The sequence below is a fragment of the Echeneis naucrates genome, chromosome 5 (assembly GCF_900963305.1).
Source record: "Echeneis naucrates chromosome 5, fEcheNa1.1, whole genome shotgun sequence".
Taxonomy (NCBI): domain Eukaryota; kingdom Metazoa; phylum Chordata; class Actinopteri; order Carangiformes; family Echeneidae; genus Echeneis; species Echeneis naucrates.
The window spans coordinates 5,316,152-5,337,536 of NC_042515.1; the positions used below are offsets into that span (position 1 = coordinate 5,316,152).

At 41.1% G+C, this 21,385-nt stretch overlaps 1 protein-coding gene across 1 annotated transcript in view; it reads left to right on the forward strand.

Annotated features, from left to right (window-relative positions):
• The window catches only part of LOC115043322 (plexin-A2-like), a 56,344-nt gene that overhangs the window by 11,668 nt on the left and 23,291 nt on the right, over positions 1 to 21,385 (forward strand). The window contains exons 3-8 of the mRNA XM_029501661.1: positions 3,649 to 3,783; positions 13,535 to 13,635; positions 16,364 to 16,487; positions 17,295 to 17,448; positions 17,973 to 18,069; positions 20,575 to 20,689. Coding sequence (XP_029357521.1) covers positions 3,649 to 3,783; positions 13,535 to 13,635; positions 16,364 to 16,487; positions 17,295 to 17,448; positions 17,973 to 18,069; positions 20,575 to 20,689 — 726 coding nt within the window. The remainder of the gene's footprint in view (positions 1 to 3,648; positions 3,784 to 13,534; positions 13,636 to 16,363; positions 16,488 to 17,294; positions 17,449 to 17,972; positions 18,070 to 20,574; positions 20,690 to 21,385) is intronic.

Here is a 21,385-nt window from a genome sequence, read left to right on the forward strand (position 1 = left end):
ATATATATCCTCACCAGTTGTGTCAGTCTGGGAAGACAGAATAAAATGGGAAGCTGAAGTCTTATGAACATTTGGTACTAATGGCAAATAAGTCTGGTTCTTATGTTACATGACATGGACAACACACGGGGGGGTCATTTTAAGAGGTTTACTGTGGTTGCTGGAAACGATATGTTCCTTGGTTATGACCTAAAATAGACATCAAGGTGGAAATACAATGATGTATTCGAAGTGGACCGAAATCTGGTTTTTTCGAGGCAGTTTTTGAAGTGCAGGCACAGAAAGAGTCTAGTTCCTTTTACAAAGGCAGCTGAAGTCACTCTGACAGACTGAAGTCAGCCATTGTTCCCTCAGTCTCATTAAAAGAAGAGCAGGGAAAAGATTGTACACATACAATTGTACGAAAGGTGCACCAAGCTTTTGTAACGTACATCTGAACCTAGATCAGGACTCTCATGGGAACACCGGCCCTCAGCAGGTATCTGAGCAAACCAAGACGGTGCTACCACACTTACATACCATCATTGAACAGGGTGAACAAAATATGAGTACTATGTGTCAACAGCAGTTCAACAGTACCAAATATTTCCTCCAATGGTAACCCAGCTGAATCTACACCTTTTTTTTTACACTGTAACCTTTATGAAGGAAGGATTTTCAGCAGAAGTGGTGAATTTAACTGCATTCGTTGTCGCCAGTTGTTCCTAATGAATTGAAAAGTGAATGCACATATGTATCTTTAATTGTGTACCAGGCCAAGGTGAGTGAGCCTGTGTGTGTATGCATAACTTGTGTGTCATTTTTTACAAGCAGGCTCATTATAAAACCAATTAGGCCTGCCTTACTCTCATTATGGAGCCGAGGGGCTTAAGCAGCGATTGAGGACCTGTTGTACTCCCGTGTGGAGTTTCTGTCCGGTCAGCCTCGTTTTGAATGATAAAACCAATTTTGAATTTGATGAAATCAAACACCTAGGACGGGCTGTGATGAGTTCATCCCTGCTCCCAGTGCCCCTAGGTCAGTCTCATCATACCCACCTTAAAAAGAAATACCCATTCTCTCACACAGCTCAGTGTCTCACTGCTCTAGACGGTTTGTGCAGGGTTACATGTTATGGTTTCTATTTGAGCTATTTATGAAATGAGGAGTGTGGGAAAAAATTTATGGATGTCTCCATTACTGTGTGGGGCTGCGGTAAGCAGTGGGATAAGCAGAAGGAGGAGGAAGAGTAGGAGCAGGAGAGGGGATGGGGGAAAGAGAAAGAAAAACAGACATTGAATGAAAGACAAAGAAGCTTAGCCCCGAGATAATTTTTTTTTTTTTTCAAAGGATTTCGCACGGTAATGAGGTAATGACAGTCTAACCGGTGCAAGACAAACTGTGTCCTCGTCTGAAATCCACAGATACTCATCTTTGTCGCTATCGTGCAGGTTCTTTAGCTGTTTTTGCATGTGAAGATGACAAGCAGCCCTCCTTTTAACCCTACGGTGTTTACCCTCCCACCCACACAAGCTAACACACACAAAAACAAACTACAGATTGTATCTCCCTCCCTCCTCCCCTCTTGGCTGGCGTTTGGAGCCGACGTTTGGAGAGGCACAGCTGCCTGAAAGGTGGAGGCAGGATTGATTGATGAAGTTTTGGTGCCCACGGGATCCAATCACGTAATCAGTTTGTATTGATTGACTGTCCTCATTGAGAGACCGCTGAGGCTCTGCCGCCGTGTGTGTGTGGAAACCAGACCTGGCACTCATTCAAAACCATCTGCAGTCAAATTTGATTTGGGTGGCGAGGTCGTCTGAGTCCAAGCATCGGGACGGACACGAGAACGGCTGGCAGAACTACACGGCAGACATTTTAGCAACAGTCCCACAATTCTCTGCTCGGAGTCCTCATTATCTGGCGTTTATTTTAATTATTATGATTGAGAAATTAATTCAGCTTTACTGTAATTGCATCACATAGTTAATGATCCAATCTCCCTGGAATTTAAATAGGGCTTCAACCTGGGTTTGCATAGCTGATGAGGATTTTTTTTCTCGGGCTGTCATGCTTTATTCAGACTTTTGCTATCATTACACACTTCAGCCTTAAATTTCAAGTGTCAAGTTATCATGACTGCATGATGCAATTCACGTTATCACTGCACCAACGGTGGATGATAGTCTTCTGAATACAGTTAGGTTTTTTAAATGAAATACTGTAGGAGTGCTGCTTAGATTTTGTGGTATAAATCCCATTTGGTGCCTTAACTATACAAATGAGGGGTTTGGTTTCTGTGGTTAGCGCAGGAAATTCACAACACATTTATTATGTGGGAAAAACTACAAGCGGTCAGTTTATATTGGCAATAATAAAGTTTTTTTTTTTTTCCCAACTTACTCACCAATTTATAACTCTTTGAGGATTTCAAAATCTTCACAAGGCTGCTTTTTTCAACAGCCCCAACATCAGTAAGCCACTTACTACAAAGACAGATCTGCTTATTTGTTTGCCTCACTGCAACAGCACATCTTGTTTGTAGGCAGAGGTGGGACAAGAGAATTGAAAACCCTTCACCAGTGGGCATCTGTTCTCCGTGTTTGCATTTAATGAGCCCCAAAAGATTTCTGTCCGCGGGTCACTCCAAAGCCAAATTAAGCCCAAGATCACCAACACATTTCAGAACTCCACTGCGTCATGGATGTAACCTCGGGCGGGGGGGGGGGGCGTTGGGACAGAGTCACACTGGCCAGCTGGATTACTGAATGAGTAGCAGCAAATCGCTCTCCCTTTTTTTCTTCTCAGTCTCACCTTGACAACAAATTTACAGCTTCTTAGTGGCAGTAATGAGGAAACTTGAATTCAATTCAATACACCTTTCCACAGATTTATCTACATTGCAAACACGCAAGCCCAGTTTATTGTGTGAGCTCTCAGGCACACAAACCTTCGTCAGAGCATACTAATGCAGCAACATAAATCTTAAGACAGAGAATTATTATGAAACCAAACAAATTCATAACAAACATACTTTTTGATGGAGACTAGCAGTTCTCCCTGCTTCAAGAGTTTGCTTCCTTCTTTGTGCCAGACAAACTTAAGATGAAAATGAAATTGATCTTAACATTGATTATATTTATTGATTTTTTTTTTCCAACATAATTGTGTTTAATGTTTTAACTCATTCATGCATCATCTTTCCACTCAGGAACTCTGCATTACAAATTATTTTACTTCAAAATTTCTGTTTCATACACAAATGAATGTATGAATAAGCTGAATAAGCTCAGCAACAACACTGTTAATGAGCTAATGCTAAGTTTCTTTACAGCTGATTAGCTATTATCAGATAATTTGTTGACATAAAACGCAAGAAAACTGCTTGTAAGTGACATATTTTGTATTTCTCATGGCTCTTTGTTACCGTACAAACGTACAAAGGAAAATAAAAATTGACTGGGTTGTCATAAAACTGAGAATAATTTTGCTGTTGACATTTAAAGGAGAATTTTCCTGTGACCCAAATGTTTCAGAGTATCACCGGGAGCATAGAAGGCGATCTACAGGAGAAGACAGATATCCCTGGACAAACACACAGTAACCAGGCAGTCACCTTGTCCCGCAGCACAGTATTCAGTGTCTCTGTGTGTGCATGTGTCTCCTTAGGTCAGGGTGGACGGCCTTTTGGAGGGAGGAGTGCTGTATGAGACAGTGACCGTGATGAAGGATAGCAGCACCATCCTCCGGGACATGGCCTTCTCCCTGGACAGGAACTCTCTCTATGTCATGTCTGACAAGCAGGTGAGGAAACTCCCACAATTCACTGCTGCTGCTGCTGTCAGTAGAAAAACACAACGCAGTAAGCTGATGCAGCGAGCAGCAAGACTGTCCTTCAACTAGAAGCTCACAGGTTTAAGCCTCGGTGACAGTGAGTGTTTGCCATGCTGACATGTCCTTGAGTTGTACAGCGTATGTGTGACATAAAATTTGCAGTGAAAAGTTTTACTTGGCACAAAAACTTGAACTATAGAAATGTTTTTGCCACCAGGTCAGTTGAAGCTTAAAATCCTAGAAAAAAATAAAATTGCGTCAAGGCAGAAAAGAAATAAGTCTTAATGATTTCTTTGGATTTAATTTATCTGGATATTGCAAAAAGAAATGTTTGGCTGCACGCAAACAAGCATTAGTGTTACCATTAGTGTACTTGTGGATAGTTGGGCATTTAGCAGTTAAACAGAATTAAGTGAAAACATTCATTTACGATGAATGGTAAATGAATGCTGTTTATTTGAAATCCTACCAGATGATTATAACTTATCTCCAAAATCCAATGTGGAAGCTCCCTAACTCTCTAAACTGTATGTCTGCGGAGGGGATTGTTAAATATGCAGGCGGTGTGTAAGAGGATGGACCACTGTTCTAATTACTTATCCATGCGAATCAACTTACAGTGCATACATCTTTTGTACGGGACACACACACACACACACACACACATTCCGTTATAACCATTAGCCCCCCTCCCCACTTCCTCCTCATCTGCTCCTCACTTGGCCCGGCATCACAGGCGAGCAGTTGTTGTTGCTGTTGTTGGACGATATTCTCTGCACTCATTGGAGATAAGAGTGAACAGTAGTAATCACTTTCAACTCCCATCAAGTGATTATTTTGGCACGGCTGCATGGCACTGTGAAATGGGATTAGGTTTCAGTGGGGCCAGCAAAAAATAAATAAATAAATAAATAAAAAAATCCCTATCGCTGCTTTCAGTTGTCTTCTGACTGCTGGAATGTATTGAGCCAGAGTCACAGGACAGACGCAAAGAGGCCAAAGGAACAATTCAATTGTGCCATTTAATTCAGGGTGCCTCTGAACTCTTTTCTGGGAGTTTGAAGAACAGAGTGAAAACCTGTAAATGTCATGTGAGGCAAGCATGTAAGAATGGAGACACTATTGTGTTGCGTACCGTCTTCTAAAACAAATCAAGGCGGCTCTTGCTTCTGTGTGATAGACTGGAAGAGACACGGCATAACTTATTGATGAGCTCTGGTCGTTCAAGGAGAGACCCATGCTTCCTTCAGGGAGATAGCCAGCTACTTGCTTCACTCCGCCTCCAGTGACACATAATAACTGAGCGAAAAACCAAACTGGGCATTTTCTCTCAATATTAGAACAGCTCTGGCTTTGTAGCCCCTCAGGAGCTTGGAGCAGAGTAAAGCCTTCCTCTTTCTGTCTCCTTCTCCATCTTTGCTCAGCTTCTCCCTTCAGACTTTCAGGCAACTCGGGAAAGAAATCCCTCTGGGAGAGGGCTTCACTCACAGATTTCCCACATTTCCAGTAGATCCTACAGATGAGAGATTTTCGGCTTCCTGGGAGCCAAACAATACAGGAATGATGTGGAATGAGGAGCGAGGCACAGACAGATTTGGCTGAGATCAGCCGACCCTTGTGGAATAACAATGAGTCTTTCTGTCTCCTGCCGAGTGAAACACGCAGGGTTAGCATGATGATGAAGAGTGAGGAGAGAAAAGAGGGAGACAGCATGCATGCATGGGGATACATGTGTTTTTCTGTGTCCACGACTGCAACAAAACATCATTTGGGAACCATTATTGACATAAAAAAGTCTTCGCAGCAGTTAATCTTTTTTTTTTTTTCCCCCCTCACTGTGTGCCTTTAGTTTGATCATTTCTAAGAATAGAAATGCTCAGAATCCAAACACACAATAACCTCTGTGAATGTCACCCGTCTGCCTGTGAAATGACGGCTAAGGCTTTAAACCTTAAAGAAGGAGGGGGAAACTGCTGCAGGGTTTTTCCAGGGCAATTTTTCAAAGTGCCACTCTCTAAAATGTAAAATAATTTTTGTCTACCTCGGTCTGTCTATCTTCCCTCCCTCACCTGTGTGTGAGCGCACTGTACAGCAGCTGCTGCCGGTCTTTTGTCTGACCAACCCCCCCAACAGCTCTATGAGATGAGCAAAAGTAGCCCTTTACAAACAACACCGTGTTCATTACCAAGCCGGCAAGGAGAGCGACCGCCCAAGGGCTCCAAAGCTCCTAAATGATTCACATAAACAGTCCACATAATGTGATTAATCTCAATATTTGTGCGACTGTACATGGTGATACGATTGCATCATGTGAGAACTGCAATGCTGAAACTGGAGAATTAGTTTAGTTTTCAACGTGACTATTACTGTTCATATTCACTGATTGTTGGGTACAGTGTTAGGAAACTGTGTAAAACAAGAAACAAATGTTCTTCTACAGGTATTTATACTCTTGAAGTTATTTATCAGGATTAATACAACTGGATGTAAAAGATTTATTAAAGAGTTGTTGTTGTTTTTTTTTATTGTTGTATTTTAGGCAACTTTTTAAAAGACTTTATTATAGATGATGGGAAGAGGAAAGAAAATGAGAGCGAGTCCCCCACCAGACTTTAATCCCTGAGCTACAGCGAAGATTTTTCTTTGTTCATTGTCAGCAAGTTTTCATTTGTTCAATACTGCTTGTAGAAGAAAACGGACATTACATGATGAGGTTGTGGTTGATGAGCAGTCAGACTGTTGTACCTGGTAGTCAAGATAAGTATACTCAGGATAAGCCTAAAAACAATTTGGTGAAGAGAGAAATTCTGGGTCATTTTCATTAATTCATTGAAATTAGTTGTCTGCTGGATGGAAATGGCTGAGAGCCCTCAATATAACTTCAGAATCAGTGCGGCACCAAATACGTGTCTTATTATTTCTGATAATAACAAATAGAATTAAAAGGAAAAACATAATTGTAATTGGATTCTATTTTTTAGTAACGTAATGGGGAAGCAAACATCTTTGCCAAGTGGAAACTATGTACCTACAACACATATCAGTAAAATAATGATGTCTAAACCTACTACTACCTAATACAGATGGGACTATGCTGACAATCCTGTTCTATCTACAGGATGATACGTAGTGCTGCATAGAATTAAAAGATTCATTCATTCATTTGCAACAATAGTGATACTTAGTTCTGTCACATCCTGTACGATGAAATTAGATCTGAAAGCAAAACATAAACAATAAATGGGGAAATGTAACGGTTTGGGATTAAATCAAGAAATTTATTTTCTTGAGGAGTCATAAAAGCAAAATCACTACATGACCTGATATACTGAAGTCCTCATGTGATAACAGTCATATGATGGTTGATGGATTTTCCAGCCTGGCTGAGGTTACAGGACAACAACAGTGCTAAGGTCTAAAAGCCTGCATGTTCATCTGACGGCATTTGGAAAGTTCAAGTAAATCGGATGAAAGAGTCCAAGTGATAGCAAACTTGTGGGTAGATAAAGTCGAGCATTAGTAGAAGGGCCGTCACAGATATTGTGGAAATATAAACATTTCGTAATCCCTAAAGCTGGAAAAGTGGACGTAATCATCACCAAGCCCTGCTGCGGTGCCATTCTGGGGGGAGGATCGGAGCAAGCCAGAGTGAGATTTCATTGTCTGCCCTAAATGATCAGTTTCTTCTGCAGAAATGATCACGGAGAAGACAAGACGAACAAAGGCTTGATTAGGAAATTACAACATAGAGCATCTGGTCATGAATGATTTATGAGGCATCCACAATGCACTGAACATGAACATGAACTGAGTATGAAGATTTAATTCATTGGTCCAACAATCATCCAGGGAAGACATAGTATATTAATGTACCGTACACCAAAAGTCACCATGTTGAACATCAACATTAAACAGTTTGTGCACCGACATCGTCATTATCACTAAATGTAGATTACATATTTGTGCATTCAATGTGCGATTAAATTTCCATTATAGATATCATCATCATCTATCATCCAAGATAGATGAGGATCAACCACACCACCTGCTATTACACCCTGAGCCCTTTGTAGTAACTTCTTAGCATGCAAAAGTACACTAATTGGTTCCCTCCCTAGAAACTCTACACATTTCAGCTTTGTGCATCCATCTTGTATCGCAGCCAGTCACTCATGACCATCTCCTAACTTCCCTCAATCTGTTCAGCCGATGACATCCAGCCCAGTCTAGCCTAAACCTGTGCCACAAATTCTAAATAAACACCACTTGTACTCTGTTATTTTTTTGTGTTTCAGTTTATCGTACTGTCAGAAGACAAAGAGCATCCACTCCGCAGCGGTCCAATTCCCAGGCTTTTAGTCATTTGTGTTTCATGTCACAGACACATTTAATGAGTTTTCCAGATTTCTGGAAAACAATGATACTTCATATTTCACACTGACTCTTTGTTTTTTCTGTTATGACTATCAGAACAGATCCAATTCTACCTCGTGGCTGTGGTTTAGTCATACCGTTTACAGGAACTGGAGTGACCTGGTGGCCTAGTGATTAAGGCACATGCCAGATTATTATTTTGTGCTACAACTGTCTGAGATTGTTGCCCCTTTATACCCATCTCTCTCTCTTTCTCCTAAAGTTTAATTGATGCTCTGAACTTTTGGTATCCTGTCAAGGGGAAAAGCAAAAATAATAATAATAATAATAAAATAAATAAAATAAAATGTTTAAAGCAAAAACAACAACACCGTGCAACGTAATTGACAGAAAAGGACATTGATCAGTTGAGCTGCTGTAATATTTAGCAGCCTGTGGACATAAAAGCTTAGGCCACGTCTTCTGATCTTATTTGGATTCAACATGGTGTGTTCCTGCTCAGATTGGCTTCACTGAACAATTCAACTGTACTGCTTTGTGTGGCAGAAGCTTCACATTTGATTCTGAGCCAAGGAGCAGAAAGCAGAAGATCCATAACTCTCCCGGTGTAAAGGTCACACTGCCTTACAGCCACAGACAACTTTGTTACTTCGGATGTGCTCTAGTCCACAACAATTCATGGATAATTCTGAGTCCGTCGGATATGGACTTAGAGCCCTCACCCCCTTGCACGCTACAAAATCATTTTGTTAATGCAATGCACCGAATTGCTTCTGAACTAATGGAAAAAAGAGAAAGTTATTTCCTAGGGAACAGCAGATAATCCATTTTGCCAACACAGACCTTAGAGAGCACCCACTTATGCTATCAAGAGCACCGGAGACACTCTAATCCATAATCCACTCTTCATTTGTGATTGCTTACATCAGGAAATTGCTTGCATCATACGTCCAGCCCTCCAATAATAAAGTATAAAATAGCCTGGCTCAAGCTGCAGCTCCAAACTGGTTTTGTATGCAGGGGTGGTGCTGGCTGTGCGACAGCAGCGGCTCTCAAGCAGCTAATGGAGAGCTTATGGTTTGCCAGACGTTCACACTAAGTAGAGTGTGTGGTTGACTGTCCATCAGTTTGGGGGATTCTTTTTTCTTTTTTTTATTTCGTTTTTTTTGCTTCTGTCTTCCTGTGTGTGGAGAATTAGCAGAACATTGCATCCTCTATTTCCTGCAGTCCACAAAATTTGATAATGTGCAAAATCTTTTGTCAAATCTTATGAAGAAAACTTAAGCATGAATATTTAAAAAAGCAAAACAAAACAAAAAAGCCGTGGTGATGTTTCATGTGCTGTCTGTCATTGGAGTAAAACAAAACCGATAATTCCTCATGTGGGCAGAACTACAATGCTGCAAGTGGCAAATGTGCGTGTCAGCAGCAAGGAGAAAAAGAGTTGCTTTCCTCCTCAGGGATACTCTACAGTGATGAAGCTTTCACATACTGCAAAAAGACAATAGATGATGAAAAGGGTCTCTTCTCATCAGCGTTGCTTATTCAGATTAATCAGATTGTTGTGGTTGCATGCCTTCGTTGACCTTATTTCCCATTCATGGCAGCCAAAACTTGATTTATTTTATTTATTTATCACACAAAGAGTTGGAAACTAATGACTAATGACAGTATAGTATTGTGGAAGTCCTCAGAACAGCACTGTTAATTAACCAATTGTGGAGGTCAAATTAAATTGAAGTCAGCTGTCTTCAGACTGTATATATGGACGGGACACACACACATTCATTGGCTTTGGGTTGATCAGAATTAGATACATATCTTTTTTGAAGGATATTATTTTATGTTTATTCAAATAATTCAGTTCTCAGTATGTGCGCAATGTCATTATGATTTAGTTTCACTACAAAATAATGTGGCTGCAGCCAATGATCACATAATTTGCGTTCAATTTGTCCGACATGAGATCTATTCTCCTAATTACCAAGAAAGCCTTTTCAAGCATTAGTTCCATGCATTTCTTTCTCTTCCACTTCCCAAAGAAAAGTTTTTTTAAATTTTTAATTTTTGATATGGCTTCCAGTTTTTGCCCTTAAGGGACTGATTTGCACTCAGCTGTTGGCATAGATAGATAAACTTTATTTATCCCAGGCTGGGAAATTGCATAGCTACTGAAAGCACACATCCCTATTTACATGCACTCATACACAGTCCCATTCACTCTGATTAAGAGGTTATGGAGACACTGAATCTATTCAAATAAGTCAAAGGCTTGGTGTAAGACTTGGGTATTTCTCCTTCGATCCAAAAACAGACACCTTTTCATGTGTCTGTCGCCCCACTGGTGGAGAACAGAGACATGGTCAACAATAAACCTGTAATCTGCCAGTAAACCGACAGCATAACTACATATTTTTCTCTTTTTAACGTTAGCCAGTCGTTGGCGTAATTTACCCACCCACAACAACCGCCTCAAGATCATACCTTAATGATCGATAACAAATGTTTAGTATTATAAATGCGACAATGTGGTAGATTCTCTCAATTAATCAGGGAAGAAGGAAGAGAGTTGGTTTTGCCCATCTCAGACTTTCATCTCTCTCCTTCTGTAAACATCAGCGAGCCGGACGATGACACGGTGTGATGAAAAGAGCAGGAGTAAAAAAAAAAAAGAAAGCCCAACCAACCAGAGGTGGACAGAGTACACAAATTCACACTACTTGAGTAAAAGTACAGATACTCCTTGTCAAACATTACTCCAATACAAGTAAAAGTAGTTTGGTCAAAAAAAAGTACAAAAGTATTTGCTTAAAAAAATTGCTCAAGTAAAAGTATAAAAAAAATACAGGAAAGGAAAGTAACTGGTAACCATGGTAACCAGCAGTCCGGGCTGAGAGGAGAGGCGGACTAGTTGAACACACGGACCGGCTTTATTCAGCTCTTTTCTTCCTTCAAACATCACAACACAGGACTTTTATGAGTCTCATCACACCGACTATAAAGCAACTTCTCACACCATTCAGCGAAGATGGTTAGGGACAAACGCGGTTTCTCTGCGAGCGTACACACAAAGCGCACATTTCTGTTTACATGCACTGTTTACACAGTTACGTGCTGACTACGTTCGATTCCCGGTAGGAGCAGATGGCCAATTGGCGATGAGTGACTGTCCTTCAGCAAGGAACCGCAGAGAGCAGACAGATCATAAAAGAGACCAGACCAGACCAGAGAGATGCGGTTCGATTTCGGTGCAGGCAGCCAAACAAGGCTAGGTTAATTGGGTAATTGGTTACGAGTAATGGACTGTGATAATGCAAAATACGGCGCCCCCCGACAGGACCTATGCCAAACCAGACCAGACTAGACTGGTGACAGCACCCCTCCCGAAATCAGACCAGACCAGGAAAAAACAGAATGAATCACCTACTGAGATGACTTATTTATGGAGGAAAATACACAATTCATTAAATGTTAAAATATATATAATTGTTTCACTATTTAATTCATTATTTCATGGTCCTGTTGTAGTGCTTCATGAATGTATTTTATCTGTCAAACCCACCATTCGAAGTCAGTGGGTGGGGCCAGGCCCACCAATGGGGGAGGGGGTTGCTGCCCGCCCTCATTCAGTTATGGAATCATTTTTCAAAATGTATCAAAATAAGCCTATTTGTGGAAAAGATTATGTAATATTTGAGCTACATAAGCTTCTTGTTTGTTTTCTTCCTAATTGTCAACCCCGCCCCCCCCCCACCGTATTCAGCTGTGACTGATGAGGAGTTGGACCGTGTTGTTGTCAGTGATGTCTACAGAAGACGTCCAAACTCCGGCTACAAGCTAATGCGTGTTCCAGGTAACAATACGGCCACGATGTATAATGAAGAATGAGCCGATCGTTTATGGAGAAATAATCCAGGTAGGATGAGGATTATACATCGTGGCCATATTCTTACCTGGAGGACGCACAGAGGTGTGTGTGTTACCAAAAGACAAAAAAAAAAAAAGCAAAAAAAAAAACCTAAACAAAACAATTAAAAACAATGAACAGTAATGTTACACTAGCGCAAAAATAGCGAGTAATTAGAGCATCAATAAAAATGTAGTGGAGTAAAAAGTATAATATTTGTCCTTCAAATATAGTGAAGTAAAAGTGAAATTATCCCTCAAAAATAACACTGAAGGAAAGTACAGATACTCAAAAACTGTACTTAAGTACAGTACTCAAGTTGTTGGTTGGGCAAAAGAATAAAAGTGTCTTCCTATGCTGTTACCACTCACGAGTCAAATAATCAGTCAGCTGAACCAAAGTTGGTCCCACTTTCTGCTTTGCTGTGTCTTAGCTGTAATGCTAACCAGCCAGTTAGCAAGATTCGCTGGTTAACAGGCAACGTTGTCACCATGGTTACAGCAGACGGTGAAAATTGGGGGGCATGAATTAGATTTAGTAAACAGTTACATGCCGGATATAAACATTAAGCACCCTCATTTATAATGATGATTGAAGGTAACGTCATTAATCTCTCGTTCAGTCCGGTATTAACGGGTCACTGTGGGTGTGCAGCCACAGCACCTTCAGGTAGAACACCGAGAAAAGTTGTCTAATAAGGTGTTTTGAACACCAGACTAAAAAAAAACAAAAACATGAACACAAAACAGTATAAAGGGGCAGTGTATCTGATGGGGGCCTCATTGTCCTCAGACCTGCTTCGCATGTGGAAATCTCAACCCCCCCGAATCCAACTCAAAGTTATGCCCTTGTAGCCAGTATGGTGTTGGCTGAACGCAATGTTACCCGTCCACTTTTTTACGTTACGTCAACGCCACTCAAAGCAAACAACAAACAACAGACGAGCAAACTGACACTCACTCATCTTTTAAACTATTCAGTCACAAAGCTAGTAGCAAACTAAGTTAACGTTACATAGCTGATGCTAAGCTCTACATCTATGTCTACGTGCGCTGATGTGGCATGCTAGTTTGGGCAATAAAGTAACAGAATAAATGAATTTCCGACACAAAAGTTAGCATTAGCATTTTGTTGGGGCGGCGGGGGCTGATGGGTGTAAAGTGGAGAACAGAAAGTTTGAGAATCACTGATTTGTGTCAGCACATACAGCCGACCATAAACAGGCAAACTGCTGCATATTCCTTTAAGACTCCAAAATGCCAACAAATGTGGGGATATAAATTCAAGATGGCTGCCACTGGACTAATGTCCATCAAACAATTAACACATTTAGCTTGGGTTTCGTTTCTTTTATTTTCCGTTTTGTGCACTTACTGTCTTTGAAAATGAACCTGTGTGCCTGTGTGCATTTTGAAGCTCCCTGTCACCCCTCTGCTGTAGGTGGCCCAGGTCCCTGTGGAGGCCTGTGAGCAGTATGGGACATGTGCTGAGTGCCTGAGCTCTGGTGACCCCCATTGTGGCTGGTGCGTCCTGTATAACATGTGAGTCTGCTTTTTTTCCTATCTTTTCTCACACGCAGGCACATCACAGCCGACGGATTAAAAACCACTGCATGGCTGCTTACCAAATACCTCAGAGAGCACTACGAATAAAGTTAGTCACACATATGGTCATGCGAGTTTGCCCTCATCAGCAGCTGGTTTGGACAAACAGAGCAAAGGGCAGTAGTTGTGGGGCAGTGTGATCGCTGCTAACTAGCACTATTTAGGAGCACAGCTGGGCGTGGCATTGTCTCCCAGGCAAGAGAATGAGTGGCGTTAATGGAGGAGGGAGGGATTAGCCTGGCAGGCACAGCGGTCGTACAAACTGGACCTCTGCACACCCGGGGAACATTTTGGACCTGATGATGCAAGCTTATCTCTTCCATCTTAATTATCTGACCCCTCGGCTGGCTTGCATAATAGCTCGATATGGAGCAAAGGGGATTCAGGAGATTAAAATCCTATGTTTCTGAACCAGCCGCTGTGTTTGAAGCTGACCTCAGCCAGGGATTTACCCCTATCTCATCATATGACGTCTGCGTTTCAACCAGCAGTATCTTGATGGCGATCGGCATTATTTAAATTACAGCTCTTAGAGTTATCAAATGGCCATTGAAGCGGAAAGAAGAAATTTTGTTTTGTTCAAATCTAAATTACCTCATTAAACAGTTGTTTTTCCTTTTTTCCAGAGTGCTGACTTTGTCTGCGTGTCTCATTATGCTGTTTAGTTAAATTAATGCCTTACACTTATCAGTAAACAGATAGGCTGCTGTTCCCTCAAGTAACCCAGAGTGAATCATGAGCTCTCACGTGGTGGAATGAGACTACTTTGTTTTTCTGTCTACTTAATCCAGATTGGGGTCTTTTTTCTTTCTTCTGAATGACTCTAGCAGAATGACATGTACATTGCTTTCGGGATCTCCCCCCCCCCCCCCAGGCACTGTGCACCAAAGCACCTATCTGCCAGAGAGTGCGGGGGGCAGGGGGGTGCAGCCGAACATGTAAAAACCCCGGAGGAAAGCGAGAATAAATGGCTCCATCAGACAAAACATAGCAGAAAAAAAAGAAGCAAAATAAAAGGCAATGAAAGACAGACTGAGATGAAAGCGACTTCTTTTTTTTTTTTCTTTTTCTTTTTCCGAAGCACTTCAGCTGATGAGCGGTCAGAAGGTGACTGTCTATACTCCCGTGGCTCTGGCCGGCCTCGAGGAGCCGAGCCTGCAACAGCTGTCACTGCGCTTCCATTCTGCCTTTATATTGTGTTGTAATTACAGCAGAGGCCTCGGTGCTCTTTGAGCTCTCTCAGGAGGTGCCACCCCCTCAGCAGCATCTGAGAGTGAATTAAGTACCATCTCCCCTCGCTGCACGCCTCACACGTTTAAAAGAAGAAGTTGATGGTGAACAGCAAGAATATTGTTTAACTCTATAGCCGAAAAACTCTTTGTAAATGCAATGTTTATGTTCAAGTTCAGACTTCCTTTTACTTTCTGAGCCTGCAAAATCTCCCAGAGTGCCTCTTTCAAGTTTTACTCCTTCAAAGAACGTGGCTCTTTCAAACATATTAATAAGTATCTCCAAAAAAAGCTCAAAATTTTTAAAACTGGACAAATTGCTTTAAGTTTTTAAAATCCTATCTTCCTCCCAGCACAAGTTTAAATTTGGCTTTACTTTGCCCTCCACACTTAGAAGATTTTTACTAAGGTCACACTATGCTTCTGCCCCTTTCACTTCTTACTTTTAATTGCCTTTTGGGATCCAGGAGTTCAAATCTACTTTACTGTTGAACTCACTGTAATTCGTTTTGCAGAAAAAAAAAAAAAAAAAAAAAAAAGTCAAAAGATGAAGAAGAAAAAAAAAAAAGGACCAATTTATTTTGTGCTTTTCTGGTCTATTGTCCACTCATTGTGCTCTACAGTTAAGGAATCGGGGTCTTGGTCAATGACATTTCGACAAGCTCTCTGGAGGAGCTGGGGATCGAACCCAGAAAACCTCCTGTTAGTAGACAATCATTCTACCTCCTGTGTGGCTCAGGAGGTACAGACTGATCCAGCCAGACGTCTGACTGCCATGTTAAAGAGAATGAAAATGTTCACTGGAAACCCAAAGAAAGTCTCTTGACTTTAAAAAACAGCCAATGACTGAATCGTAGTGTTCAGTGTTTGTCCCAGTTGTGCCACAGATGACACGTTGACATGATATTCACTATTAGCTTATTCGTTTATGAAGGCTGTATCCATGTCCTCCAACCAACCACACGCTATTTGTCTCTTGTATTGATACCACACGTCGAATTCTTTGTGCTAAATGCTAACGATGACAATGCCAACAAGCTGATGTTAAGCGGATGTAATATTTATAATGCTCGCAGTCTAGATTTGACATTTCATTTGCCTTCTAGCACTAAACAGAAAATACAGGCGGGGCTCATGGAAATGCTAGTGTTTAGTCCTGAGTGAGACAGATGCTTGCACCAAATTCAGATGATAGTTGTTAATGCATTTTATGCAAAACCAAAAGTGGTAATGCTACAGGAAAGGTCAGGGGATCACCAAATTTACTGTGATTCATCCTCTGGGAGCCACAAATGTCAGAGACATTTCATGGCAGTGGATCCATCATCCAGCACATATTGCCATAAGGAGATATAGCATTAATGTGACTAAGTTTTCATCACTAAACTTGCTGCCCCCTTTTTTTTTTCTTTTTTTTTTAAATTATGTCTCTACAGGTGCTCAAGGAGAGATCGGTGTCAGAGGGCAGAGGAAACCTTCCGTTTCGCTACTGACATTAACCGCTGTGTGAAAGTTATCGCTCACCCGGACAGCATTGCTGTATCAGCACATAGCGTCCCTGTGAGTCTGCTTATCATTCCACCAATCGCTCCACTGTCATTCTGCTCACGATGTTTATGAGCAATCACTAAGAGTAGTCTTGTGTAGCCACATATAGAGTAAGTGTAAGCCTGGGAGAGAAGATTAATTTTGTAACAGGTGAAGGGAGATAGAGGAGGGCATTTTTTTCCCTGTAAGGCAACCACGACATCTGTGGCATTCAGAAGAAAATAGTTGTTTCTGTAGCAGACATCGCTGACGTATCTTCCAATAGGTTGATAACATTTCTTAAAATATCCAACAATGCTGCAGTGGTCGCAAGGGAACATTATCTAAAAAGAACAGTGTGACATTTTGAGGAAAAACACCCTAATTTATTTAAATTGAAATTTTAATATTGAGCTGGAACCAGATGTTTATCTTAGCACAAAGTGGAGACAAGGGAAACAACTAACCTGCCTTCCACAGCTGCTTGCTAATTCCTGTTTTACGTCTCATTTATTTAATCTGAACAAAAAACAAAAGTAAAAACAGCATACTGTGGTTTTACAGCGTACATGCATACATTTCTCAGCCAGGAATATTATCTTCCTGGAGTTATTTGTTATTGTTAATCTTAATCTTTTGTATGTCTTAAACTAACAAGACACAACATGAAATTTGTGAACTTTAGAGGTGCTGAGAGCCGACTTTGTTTTCTTTAGGAAAAGCCAAGATAGCTGTCATTAATTTTTTTAACTAAACTGATCATTGGTTTGCTGCTTTATATTTGATTGACAGAACTAATCAGATTTCACAAATTAAGTCGTCTCCTCCTCTTTCTCACAGCTTCTCCTGGAGGTGAATAATGTTCCAGACCTTTCTGCAGGAATCACCTGCTCATTCGGCCAACAAGCCCAAGTAGAGGGCCACGTCAAAGGAAACAGGGTCATGTGTCTGTCCCCAGCTGGGAAAGAAGTCCCTCAGATACCAGAAGGACAAGGTGAGCTCAGATATCAGCTCTCAAAACAAACAAACAAAAAAATACAGTATATGCTGCAAATGACGAGTAAAAAAAAAAAAAAATAAATAAAAAACACTTATCAGTATATGCTGGACACACTGAAAAAAAAAAAAAAAAGGTTTTCAGTTTGATAGGTACAATGCAGCTGTAGCCATACCTCGGAGTACCACGTAAAATAATCCCTCCATTGAAGTTTCTGAAGGAAGGTTTTCTTGAGACAACAGCAATATGCCCTTGCAGAGACGCAGACACCAGGTGGCTCTTTACAGGAGTCTGATAAAAGTATTAACATTTTTCTCATTTTGACCTCCTCTTTTCGCTCATTGTTTTTGTTCTTTCGCTTGTCTTTTTTTTTTTTTTTTGTCTCACTCTCCCTGTCTGTCTTTCTGTCAATTTATTTCCGCGCTCCTCTCGCTCTCACATGTATTACCATTACCTTGCTCGCTCATTTCACTTACTGTGTCCCCTCTACCGCCCCCCCTCGCTTGTTTTCTCTCTAACAGACTGGGCTGGCGTGGAGCTTCGTCTGAACTCAAAGGAAACGGGTCAGATGGTGGCCAGCACGGAGGTGAAGTTCTACAACTGCAGCACACATCAAACGTGAGTCCAGCTAGCAATCCTCCCACCCACCCCGTCTCCACACATTTCATTTGTTCAGTAGCTGGCAGAACACAACTTAATTTAGGCCAATGATGTACTGACGCTCACAACCCCACTTAAGATCAGGCTGTGAGATAACCTCTGAGTTCAATCTATCTGTCAGGACTCATTTAAATCAACACGATGCATTCGCTATGGCTTGTTTGTTTAAGGTTTTCTTAAACTGGCAGTTGGAGAAACTGAGTCTTTCACAGCTTTAAGTATTCAGTATTCTGAATGTATTTGGACATATTCACACCTGAAGGCTACCCAGAACAAACAGTCCCCATGTTCAGTGAGCGTGATGGAGCATGCTTCGTTGGAGGCCAGAGCCCCTCAAGACGCCTGTACAGACAACCATTAACCATTAGTCCCAAGGCGTTTTGCCAGGAAGTTTTGTTTGTTGTCAGACATAAAACATAAGCCTCTTTAGATTTTTGGCCTTGATGTGGTGCCTTGAGGGCAGAGAGAATAATGTAAATTAAAAAAGGGCTCTATTTAAATGCTCATCTGTTTTACCTCGCCAATCGCAGCTTCCTAACGGAGCAGAGAGGCAGCTTTGACTTTGATCCATTATGCTAATGCAAACCGTATTTACCGTAACAGTAAACTATGATAAGAGCGGTTGTGTCTGAATAACAACTGCAAACACTGCTGCAAAAGGTGGATCTTATTAGGATGAATACTAATTAGCAGCATTTGCCAACTAAAAAAAAAATAACAATATCACAAAAAAAATCTGCACATCAGCAACTTCAGTTTTCACTGCACCGGAGAATTCAGTAAATCTGCAAACAAGCTAAATCACACAGCTCTGAATATTTACTTCAAGGACATTTGCTATGACTTTTTGTTAGAGTGGAGCAGAGCCTGGGGAAAGTAATACTTTCTTTGTCTTTGAGGTCTATTTGAGATTTGAATTCATATGCACTTATTGCGAACTTTCACTATGTCATGACTTGTATTGCACCATGACTTCACAAAAGAGTTGAATTAGGAGTAAACAATAAGCGAACTCCAGGAGAGAGCATTTGTTTGGTGGAATATTCGTGGCAAAAGCCATGAAAATAAGTCTACGCTGATTCGAATGTCATTTATTCATAATGTTCTCTGACTTCAACATAATTGCACCAATAAAGCTATATTAAGCCATTAGAGAAAAAGTCTGACGCTCATCACAGAGCCTGCACCAGTGCGGCCTCCATTAGCTGCAGGGTGACCATATGAACTCCAGGCATTAATATTTCAGGCCAAACACAGCCTTAACCTAGCACCTCCCTAACCAGCGCCATCACCGCGGAATCACATCATCCTCCGTAATTAATTATCTAGTGTTTGCAGCACCCTGCCAGCCCAGACCTATTCATACCCAACCCCCAAATTTCTCCCTCACACACAAATACACACACAATAACACATTTTTATGTTCATACTGGCCCTGGGCAGCTAATTAATATAAAAATTTTATGGGGGTGCACTACATTTATTGGCATTTGTAGTGCACGATGAGCAGCAGTGTTCGAGCGCTGCTGGTAGGGTTTCCTTGTGGTTTTAACTTGCTGCAGGAACATATTCAACTCCAATGGATCAGTGCATGGATCCGTTTTCTGCACAGTGGTAGACCTCTGTGATACACAGCAAAGTCTACACTCTCCCTTCCAGAAAAATAGGACATGATCAATTTTCAGCTCTCCAACTGCTCTGGTTGGGATATCAACAGCCGTGCGTCAGCCATTCGTATTCTCTCATCTCTTCACCCCCCAGATTGCCTCCTTGTTTGTTGACCAAAATGTCCATTAAAGGCCGTCCAACAGGATCGTTTCGGCTTTAATCCACAACTGACCGCTGGCTGCAGCCAAGCTGATTTAGAGCCAGAGATTTTGCACAGTTCAACCCATCAAATATTCATTTGTCGCTTTCACTCCAGTGTTTGTCATAATCCACAACTGCAAGGGTGACTTCAGGAATGTTTCCATTACAGTCAAACATCAGAAACAAAATAAACTGTAAAGCTGATGATGAAATGAAAAGTCGATGCTGCTGTACATCTAACATGGACACTGGGCAATTCGTCTATTTTATCTTTATATAGACACAGTAACAAATGTTTCAGAGCACTTTAAGTGCCAGTGACACATGAATATTTGTTTGTCCTGTCAAGACTTGATGCTCAAGGTCATTTCCTACAGGGAGACCGCCCATGCTGCCTGCATAGAAAATGCGGACATCTGACAACTTTCCATGAAATACACTGACAAGACAAATGCAGCAGAAAGCTCTAATCCTTTATCAGTACTGGCATTCGGTCTCTTCACCTGGGGGAGGAAGATGTAGATGATGCATAGAAAGTGAAGAATGAATCTTTACCAAAGTTCCTTACTGTGTCAGTGCAAAAGCAGCTGATTACAGTGCAATTTTGCAGGCTCACTGTACAGAATGTGGTAATGGGCTCATTTTATCCTGCAGGTGTCTGTCCTGTGTAAACAGCACTTTTCGCTGCCACTGGTGTAAATACCGCAACCTGTGCACCCACGACCCAAGCAGCTGTTCCTTCCAGGAGGGCAGAGTCAACGCCTCAGAGGTGCATTAACATCAAGACACGGCAGACATGCAATTTCTTTGGCTAATTAAATTGTAGCTCTCAATAGCTCCATTCATCTGCTCCGAGGTGGCACTCTTACTTTGAGGACAAAACCTACAATTTAAATGAAAAACTATTGCTCCTCTATAAGGAGTCAACGAGAGTGAAGGAGTAGAGCTATGCTAGCAGTTTTGAGGTTATATTTGAGGCTAATTAGACCTGCCATTGTTTGTGCAACATGCTAATATGCACACAGTAACAGGCATTACTAATATTACTAAATATAACCTTGTTTTATTGTAACAATAAAAATATACTATCTGTGAGCAAAGGTTAGATAAATATACTGACTACACAGAAAAAAAGAATCTACAGACACACACTCACACACAAACACACACACATGCATATGAACTACATACGGATTAGTGATTTATTTGCCCCATTAATCTGTGCTGCTGCATTAGTCTTTCATGTTCATATCACACTTTAACATACAGTAAGACAGATTAAATACCACAGAGATGTAGACATACACATATTGTCTATACATATAGATAATAGAGATACATGAGTCAATTAATGCTTGGAGGGGAAACTATTAGATGACATTTACAGTTTGTATTATGCAGAGGGAATATTAAGGCAGAGAAGCACAGTTATATTTGAAAAATATGATGTTCCTTATTGTAAATA